Source organism: Oculina patagonica, chromosome 8 (genome assembly GCF_052425735.1).
Source record: "Oculina patagonica isolate OP01 chromosome 8, crgOcupat, whole genome shotgun sequence".
Taxonomy (NCBI): domain Eukaryota; kingdom Metazoa; phylum Cnidaria; class Anthozoa; order Scleractinia; family Oculinidae; genus Oculina; species Oculina patagonica.
This window is the reverse complement of record NC_135765.1, coordinates 25,204,639-25,214,730: the sequence shown is the minus strand read 5'-3', so window position 1 is coordinate 25,214,730 and position 10,092 is coordinate 25,204,639. Positions and strand designations below refer to the sequence as shown.

Here is a 10,092-nt window from a genome sequence, read left to right as displayed (position 1 = left end):
GACGAATCTGTGAATTTATTTATTTATCCGAGGCTCATCTACGAAAACGTCTAATCACCCCCACTGACGCTATAAGTCAGAGTGATTTTCAAATTACAGTGGTCAGTCGCTATCAATGGTGTTAAAAATGGCGAATCAGTGTTTCCTCCTAATTGATTCTAGGGATAGAAATGCATTGAATTTTGTCATTGAGAGTACTACAAATGGAGTGGTAGCAAACGAATTGCCATAAATGAGACAGTTTTGGGGAAACTTTGAAATTGCCCGAACTGGTTTTTGGTAATATGTTAATTTACTCCACATTACTAATACGTTAATCTACTTTAGTCTACTTTTTGGATATGAAAGATCATCTTGGAAACCTCGTATTTAAGTAAAAAAAAAACATTTGATACAATTTTGTCTCCAAATGATCTTTAGCAAGAATACTGGAGACAACTGTACGAAGTAACTGTGACTGACTGTGATTTTTAATAAAAGGGTTGTTTTGAAAATAAAAAAACAAATGTGACATATGTAGATCGTTTAGCCCCCGACTTCAGGTTGAGGGCTAATATAACCCACTGACGGCTAGTCGTCCTACTCGTCTAGGAGGCTAAACGACCGGGTACCATCAGATACTTTACCAACAAAAAATCATTGACTTTAGGCAAAACTTGTTGCTATGTACTTTTACAAAGACATAAACATACATCATGATCAGTCATAATGGCATTACAGCAATACTTCTTTGTTAAACAGACGAAATCATAGTAGAAGTCCTGTTCTTCACGTCTTTTAGCAAATGTTTGGGAGGCGTAATCCTTTCGTCTTTCTTGGACGCCGAGTCGTGGCGTCTACACGGTCCCTGAGTTAGCAAGCGCTTCATTTCTTGTCGGTAGTTCTCGTTGAAAACCGTGTAACAGATAGGATTTGCAGCACTGTTAGCAAGTATCAAAATATTTGAAAAAGCCACAAGTTCCCAGAAATGTTTGCAATGCTTGTCGGCGTTTCCATAATCGAGCCACAGCCACATGATATTGTTTGGCAGCAGGCACAAGGCGAACAGCGTGGTTACCACTTTAAGCATGCGCGTAACTTTCCGGGCTTCTTCCTCCTGCAGATCTTTAAGGCATCGATTACCATTCTTTGCTCTTTGCCGTAACTCTCGACTGATGCTAAAATACGCTAAAAACATAATGCAGAATGGAAGGACATATTGGAATACAAAGATGCTCGTTGTGTACACTTTGGTGGTCGTGGTATTGTCCCAGCTCTCTTGGCAAGTTTTCATCACAGGATTGAACTTCAACGCATGAAAATAGGGTGTCACTGGTATAATAGCAAAAAGCCAAACAACAAGGATAATGATCTTTGCCCCAGTCTTTGTAAGTTGCTTTTTCATAGGATAAACAATTGCCCTTTGCCTGGTCAAGCTAACGGCTGTTAGCGTGTATACAGAGGCTAACAGGAGAAATGTTTGCATGGGGTACAATATCTTGCACATAAGGGACCCGTATGGCCACGAGTAGTGCAGCTCTTGCACAGGAATATCAAATGGTATGCAGATACAAGTCAGTGACATGTCGGCCACAGCAAGATTTAAAATGAAGTAGTTGGTAACTGTCTTCATTTTCCTACGACGCAAAATTACAGTGCAGACCAGAACATTGGCAACGAGGCTTGTTACGAAGATGATAACGTACAAACTTAACTTCAGAATCCTGAAATGCAGCGGAAACTCGGCGACCGATGAGGATAACGACGTATTCGTGTTCTTTTCCATACTTTCGAATAAGTTTTGCGTATGTAGCATGTAGTTTACTGTGCACCTAATAAAATAAGAAGATCAAGTCGTAATTATGATTGTTTGCACTCTCGAAAGTCGGGAGGGCACGCGAACTTATAAGAATCAACAGCTTAAATTTGTTTCTCAGAACATTTGTACAAAACACTGTGGGCCAACTTGCCCTGCCAGCGTCACTTTTTAAAACCGAAATGTAACTTTAGTTAATTTGTCGCTTTTTTTTTCTTCTAAATCTGATGGGCGTCAAAAAGCAAATTCTTCATCAGTCTCAAGTGACATGTACTTATTGCGGTTTTCAGTGATATGCGAACTCTAAAATTCAATCCTCAACCGGCGGTTTACGCTTTTTGCTGCCGTCAATCATCTTTAAACTATAAAATCCGTTTTGTCACCCATGGCCATGCAAAAGTTCAAATTGGACAGCAGTGGATTACAGATATTTTTTTTCTAAAAAAAATAACATCACAATATTCAGCCTTTTAAAATACAGTGAACGTCCTGCAAAAAACTCGGCGTGTTATGCTCTGATAATAATTGTGTAATACCAAGCACTTGAACCTGTTTGAAATTTGTACAAGTCTTTTTTTTTTCTCTCAAGTGGAAAACAGATCGCAGGTAAACAACATACAAAGGGTTGGAAAGAGCCATTATGAATGTATAAATCGAAATTCTAAACAGCCAAAATATTCCAAATGGAACTTACCTTGAAGAGTGTGTCGCAACAAATACAAACACAACATTGTCATCTGCAGATAAAAGTTGCCAATTCGAACCCGTTTATTTTTGATCTTTTATCTTGTACAAAAGGCAAAGTAAGGTGTCGTGTGTCCAGTGCGCACGAAGTAAAAATACAAATACCAACGTTGAAAATTTATACCGACGCCTTTATTTAAAAAAAAAAAATACAAAAGTTTATCTTAGACATTTCGGAAATTCACCTGCACCGAGCGCTTAAGAAGTGATAACATGACTCCGCTGTATTTCTCAATTAATTTACTCCCTTTATTTTGCAAATATAAGGTCAATTATTTTTCTTTGCCTCCTTCCTGCCAAACACGTGTCTTAAAAAGAAAAACGCTCTTTCATAATTGAAAGTTGCTGTACGTGTCAAATCGTACGTCACGAAATGCAGAATAATTGTTTCGTTTTCTGTTTCTCTCCATTTCTTTCTTTTTTTTTTAATTAATAATTTGGTATGTCTTGCTTGTAGTAAACTTAAGTTCGAATTTAATTCCTTGTTTTTTGATCCGTATTTTAATTTACTTGCGTAAGTTTGCAAATAGACATTCGCTTGATTGGCAGTTTGTTTCCTTCCGAAAGTTGGCATACTGGGTTGTCATCCAGGGAAGATTGCGTTTTAATTAAAATTTAAGCGAAAACACTTTCCTCCACTTGGGACGTGGGTTTTTTGTTTTCACCTTGCAAAAATACCATCATAATTACTTTTTGTTTGCTGCCAACTGAAGGGAACTTTTTTGTCATTTAATTTATATCAAACTACACGATTGAAATAATGGCGAGGAAGAGTTTTAATTGAGAATGCCATTTCCGGGTGACTCTTTGACGCGAAGCCTCCTTGAAAAGAAATGAGTAATTTATGATGTTACCGTATAATAGAGATGCGTTTTCGGTTCGTTTGTGTATACAATCAGAAGTAAACATTTTCAAATAAAGCTTTCGTCAACGGTCTAGATTTCAAGCTTTTCCAAGCTGTAAAAATTAAAAACCTCTTCTAGTAAAATCTATACAAAATCTTCGAGGGCAAGCCCTTAACAGACAACTGTACCAATGGTTTTATAACTCTGGTTTTGTTTAAAAGGAGACAATTGCTGTTACTGTCAGTTTATTTGTTTTGCAAAGTGCATACAAAACATTAATGAGTTCTTAATTTAAAATTCACAAAGCCCTCGAGCTCATTTTTAACGGAGAAACTCTTAAACATAATTTATCGTATAGTTTGAAACACCTATTTCGTCTGAAAGTGTTTAACCCTATTTGGCCTGGGGGTGATGGAGCAGAAAGGACATACGACGATTTTAACGTTATGTAACTGTTAATGTATTCAAGAAATAATGTCAGTCTTCTTGACTTTTAATTTCCTCAAGCACCATGTTTGAAAGCGCAATGTAAAAGTCTTAAAACGAACTATAACGACCTTGAAGAGTTTTACATGTATTTACAAGTTTACTTTTCAAATATTATATATCGCACTTGTAACATTTTACAGCTTTCAAACCCGCATAAATGTAAATTCTGCACACTGGTGCTCGTTTCTTGAGCTTATTCATTTAGTGAAAAATAAAGCGAATAGAAGAATTGCTCTTTCCCAAAGGTGAAATTACTTTAAAACGATAAAATAAAATAGAAAACAAATTACATACCTCGTTGTCCTTTTGACTATAGAACGTGAATAAACTTTAGGGCTTTGGCTTATCCTTCGCTTGGAAATAATTTGAATAATTATGCCTCTCCCCACTCCCTCTGTGTTGACACTCGCTCTAGACCTTTTGTTTGAAGACCGCGCGTATTTGCAAAAATATGACTCTTTTTCAGACTAACTCTGATATGCCGTGCAGTCCTTGTGGATTCGACTAATTGTAATGGTACCCCACAATTAACCAATTCCCTTTTTTAAGAATAAAGATATATTTGATTCCAAACGCAAAACAGACTGTTGTATGTCATTTCAAATTATATTTTTTATGTCATCTGATATATCATGTGTCATCTAGCATGTCCTCTGAGGTATCTCGTGTTTCAACTCATGTGTCATCACATGTCATCTCGTGTCTCATCTTGCGTGTCATATCACGTCTCATTTCGTGTGTTATCTGGTATCTTATCTCATAAATGCTTTCTCGTATGTTATTTCGTATCTGATTTTCATGTCACCTTGTTATCACGCCTGCTTCGTCCCCAGGCGTACTCCTTCTTGGTCGTGCGTGGAGTGCGCTTTGCGTTATGGGAATGATAGTGTGCGTCCGCGTGGCGTTGTTGGGCAAGCCCCCGCGCTCCGTTTTCCCGCCTTACCGCCTTAAAGGTAGATTTTCACTGACGCGTATTTTTTACGTACATTTACGTGCGTGAACAAATATAAAGACAATGTATGAACGACTTGCGTAGACATTTACGCAAGTCGTTCATACACTGTCTCTTTTTTTTTCACGCACGTAAACGCACGTAAAAAAAATACGCCTCACTGGATTAACCGACCGGCTAATTGACGCCTGAATATGAGGCTGTTGTGATGTCGTATGTATCCTCTCTTTCCATTGCATCTTCACCTGCCTTATCAATTGACTGACGCAACTCGACAGTTCATGAAGAGCTACTGAAACATAACCCCTTAGTGCATAGGTCTAATAGTATAAATAACCACCACTATTCATTAAGGATTGATTGATATTTTTTTTTTTTTGTCACAATAGCAATGGCGGGAACAAATTAAAGGCTCACAGATGAGGGAAATAAAGAGCGTCATCGACTACTAGATGTTATTGTCTTTGCAGGAAAATAAGAGCATTGTCAGAACTAAGAATGGTGTTGAACTAATGTTCAGAACTAATGAACTTGGTGTTGGATCACACGGATGAGATCTGACAGTTTGATTTCGAGGTGGTTTTGTTGCCAAAAGTGTGCAAATCTATTCAGAGTTCATTTTCATTCAATCGTTCAGCTTTAAATACAGGCTCTAATCATAGTAGATAAAACCAGGTCTCTTCAGGTACCTATCACGAGCCCAGGCTCTTGTAGAGTTATTCAGTTCACACTTCCTTGAGGCCGACCCAAAGTACTCGAAGTTGAACGAAAGGCACTTGTTATTGTTCAAACACTTTTTTAAACACTGTGTGACGTCAGCAACGTGATGCTCCTGGAATGTGTTATTTACGAGAGCATGATCCTTGTTTCCGATGTCCGCTGACATGTACTGCGTTGGATGAATTCGAAGACCGCCTACATGTGGAGGATGAAAACTGTCAAGGAGCCTGTAATTATCCAAATGCTTAGCTGATTTTGTTCTTTTTCGGAAGGGAAGGGGGTGGGTGAGTTAATCTATACGTGAGCGGTGTCAAGCGATATATGTCATGCAAAAAGCCAAAATAATAAACATACGCGTTTAAACCCCGCTTTAAAGAAACTTGCTTTATAGTTATAAATACCCCGCTATTAAAGACCGTGCTTAAGGGTCAGTTTAATGGCCACTCGTTCGAATTCGTTTAAACCGCAGACGTAAACGTTGGATGATATTCTCCTTTTATATCGTTTAAGCCGCGTGTTCACGAGCAATTTTTATAATGACAATTTCTATTTGCTCGTGTTGATGAGAAAAAAGCAAAATTTTGTGACTAATATATTTGTTGACAAGCTGGCATCTTAGCTTTCATGTGACAAATTGAAGTTGTCACATACAAAAATTGCTCGTGTAGACGTCTCGTCACATTAAATGTGGCAAATATTGCGTCAGCATATGTGGTGCCCAATCTCCCAAACTCCCACTGGGCACTGTGCGCGCGTATCTTTGTGTGTCTCGGCTGTCCAATGTCACTTCTTGCGCACTAAACCATGGCCAGAAATCGCGCACATTGGAGTCGGCGAATTTTGATGCATCGTACATTAAGCGGTCACGAAACTTGGTAATAGCCGCTGATTCGAAAGCCTGACTTTGGGCTCATATACATCGACCAAAATATACAAGAATGAGGCCTACATAGAGGAGTTTTTGTGTAGTAGGGAAACCTCCGGTCAAAAATATTGCGTGATAACAAAACTGGAGCAAAAGAGCTTTCAAACGATGGCTTTTGCAGTAAAATTAGAGCAAAGACGGCTGAAATACCGTAGTTCAAAGACAGTGGATTTTTGGATTTTTGGTGCTTGCTTTCGACGATTTACGGGATTTTTAAAAGCAAAAAGCAGTGCCACGAAAATTGCTTTCGAGACAAAATTTATCGAGTAAACTGTCCGGTCGGTACACTCCTAGAGACGAATTGGGCAAATTCAGATATCGCTCATAGAAGAGAGCTATCACGTTTTGAAATCTCAGATGAGGACTAAAACATGGTTTTGTGGAGCCCCGATTACAGATGAACACTGGTTAACTGGTACGTATAATTTTAATCGTGAAAACAGAGAGAGTATAAATATTTTTGAGCAGACGAGACATGCATAGAACCAACAATGTATGCAAGATTAATGTCGTGATTGGGCAAGTAATCAAAAAGTTAAGTAAATCAGTACTTTTACCATTTATTTATTTATCTCCATACAACGCTTTGTATAGCTTTTTTGACATATTGGAACTGAATTTTGTACATGCGCATTGTGCATGTCCGCCAATTCTGGCCATGTTTGTAATGCGTTTTTGTGTCATGTAAATGACCGAAAATATCTGTCACATAAATTTAAACTGCGCGTGTAAACCCAGCTTTACACGTACCCTTCATCCTCTATTGTCTGGAGAACATACCTTTCTCGCACACGTACGGTCTTTTTAACCAACAGGGTATGTCATTCCATTTGCCATTGTTTACGAAAATCTCCGCGCAGTGTTCATATCCTTTGAAATTATTTGGCTCCCCAACATTCCAGTTCTTATATCTCAGCTCGGTGCCATCGGTCCAACGAAATGAACCATGCTTCAGGTTGAGCCCGATCCAGGCACTTCCGGACCGTAAAGGCTTTACAAACGTGAAGAAAATGAAGTTCATTTCTTCGCGGCTGGTGACTTTAACAAGATGTGCATCTATAGATACACAATGAGCCATACTCTCTTCCCAAGTTTTGGGTGCAGTGTGGATTTTGTAGCAGGACTTCTCAAAAGGTTTCCAGCCAATCCCACAAGCTTCAGCGTCTAACGAAAATATTACATTCTTCAGAAAGTTCTTTCGTCGAAGCAATAAAAGAATTAGATAAACTTCGGTAATTTCTTGACATTCTCTGTCTTTGCTATTCTTTGAACGCACGAGTCTGGAGTTAAAATATTAAGGCATGTTCCGCTATCTTGGATTCTGGATTCCGCCAAGATATAGCTAGATGGCGGAACATGCCTGACGAGGCTGAGTTTTTTAGCGAAATTTATAGCAGTAAACAAAGATATTTTTAATATTTTAACTCCAAAATCGTGCGTTCAAAAAATAGCAAAGACAGAGAATGTCAAGAAATTACCGGAGAAAATATCACAGTTGTAATACTTTACAAATATCTGAATACAATCAACGGAGGGCAACAAAGGGAGTCTGTTTATTCCCACGTTTCAGTAAGTCCGAGCTTTGTTGAGAAAAGATTTTTTTAAGGATTTTTTAAGGATGTTTAAATCTCAGTTCCCTAACTCGCGATTATCTTTGACGCAAACAGTCTGATGAGTCGTCACCAATACGCATTGAATGAGGAGTGTTTTGTTCCATTTTTTTTTTTTTTACTGGAAATCCCTTATAATTAATGTGAAGGCTTTCCTTGCAACTAGCTAGACAAAACATGGCTTGAATACTTCGCATGACATGAGATAAACATAAACAAAAAAAAAAAAACGATTTGTCAATCTCGATTTGCAAAGTACAAAACAATTAGCTTTGAATTCGATTCACTACTCCGTGAAAATGGTGCCACTATATCCGCGTAGACTTTGTTATCATTTTAATTTTTACAAGAAATTTCCAAAAAGCACGACAGATTTTCCAGTAAGGTAAAAAATGTTAGGTTTTTGATATCGCATCATTTTCAAACTTACAACGGGCATTATTGGAAATTCACTATTCGCAAGTACTTGTCTATAACTAGAACACACTTCGGTAGAAAATAAACGGGCTAAAGCTCCATTTCTGTAACATACAAAGGTCTGCAAAAGGCCGCCACATTTTTATGATATGTACTGTAGGTGTCATTTGAAAATAAAAAGGATGTCAGATTTAAGTAATTTATTAGAAATTTGGCTACATCCTTCTTGCCAAATCACTTGGAAAATGTGTAGCAATCATGCAGTTATTTTTTAATTCATCTCAATGCATATGAATTCCGAGACAAAACACGAAGGAATACTGTAAAGAAAATATTTTCGAGATTCGTGAACGCCTTTTACGCTAAATTATCTCTTAGGAATTACCAAACTGATACTGCAATCAACTTACCCAGTTGATCCGAACATCCCGAAACTGATGATATGATCGCCACGGCGACAATCAGGACATAGTAGCTTTGTCTGTAACACATTTCAAAAATTTTAAAATACTGCTTGTGTTATCTTTTTCTTTTCACTACTAAACTTCGTCCGGAAGCAAACTTTAGAGTCTCGCTTGTTATAGGAGTAATGCATTCAGTATTGACCTGTCTTTTGTCACTGATTTTAGCTGTCTAATTATGCTGGCTCTAGCGTCACAGACCAAAAGCTTATTTACTTACTAAACACAGTGTTTTATGAATTATTTGAAGTTGAATGCTTTAGCTTAACATAGGATATTTTTTTTCTTGTATTTTTGAGAAGAGGATAATTCATACATATAATAAAATTATAATAAGGTAAAATAGCAGGGAATAATAACCAATAGTATAACACGAATAATATGAGGCACGATGGAGCATCATCGTCACATAAAAGACATATTATATAAAATGACAAAAAAAATGAAAATGAAAATTAGAGCTTAATTCAAGAACAAAAGTTTTCCATTGAGACTCTTTTTTGTTCGTCATATAGGAACATTTCATTTTATTTTTTGTGGAAGGGGAAACAAAGGGAAAAAAAGAAAGGATATTACTACTTCAAATTATGCATCGTGGAACCAACAAATTTTTTGGACAACGTTTATATATATTTGCGTTTATGTCAACTGTTTATATCGAAATGACAACGTGTTCTAATCATACTTGTTATGGTATACTTTTTGGACATATAAAGTGCGTTTAAAGTTGGCAAGGATGACTCTGATTTTTTTAATAAGTATTTGGCCATAATAGAAAAAATGTGTTTCAAAATTTCCACATGAAATATGACACTATAATGATGACATTGTCCAACTAATCTATACATAGAAAGACTATATGGAAATGTAATCAGAACACCTGAAACGCATCGGCCGGTGTTTAGCATGCTAAAGAAATATGATGTTAAAAAGCGCGAGTGGAAGAATTAGAATTACTGTAAAGAGTAGTGAAATGAAGATGCAGGTATAAATGTGAATAGTGGAAATGGCAAATATATTTATTTCGTGAACAATGTTGATATAGTTGTGTTTAAATCAAATATGGAATGATAATAAGGGAAAACGAAAACGTGATTAACTTGTCGATTTGATTAGCTTGACAGCTAATGGAGG

The 10,092-nt window shown here is 37.2% G+C and overlaps 2 protein-coding genes across 2 annotated transcripts; both read right to left on the bottom strand.

The window, feature by feature from the left end:
* Positions 1–522: 522 nt before the first annotated feature.
* On the bottom strand, positions 523–1,765 carry LOC144663664 (neuropeptide FF receptor 2-like). Its single transcript, XM_078524674.1, has one exon. The coding sequence runs from the start codon at positions 1,763–1,765 to the stop codon at positions 734–736; it is 1,032 nt and encodes a 343-aa protein (XP_078380800.1). The 3' UTR covers positions 523–733.
* Positions 1,766–5,219: 3,454 nt separating this feature from the next.
* On the bottom strand, positions 5,220–9,033 carry LOC144662154 (CD209 antigen-like protein C). Its single transcript, XM_078522906.1, has 3 exons — positions 8,908–9,033; positions 7,251–7,634; positions 5,220–5,740 (listed from the first exon to the last, which is right to left on the bottom strand). The coding sequence occupies exons 1-3, from the start codon at positions 8,987–8,989 to the stop codon at positions 5,478–5,480; spliced, it is 729 nt and encodes a 242-aa protein (XP_078379032.1). The 5' UTR covers positions 8,990–9,033; the 3' UTR covers positions 5,220–5,477.
* Positions 9,034–10,092: the final 1,059 nt, after the last annotated feature.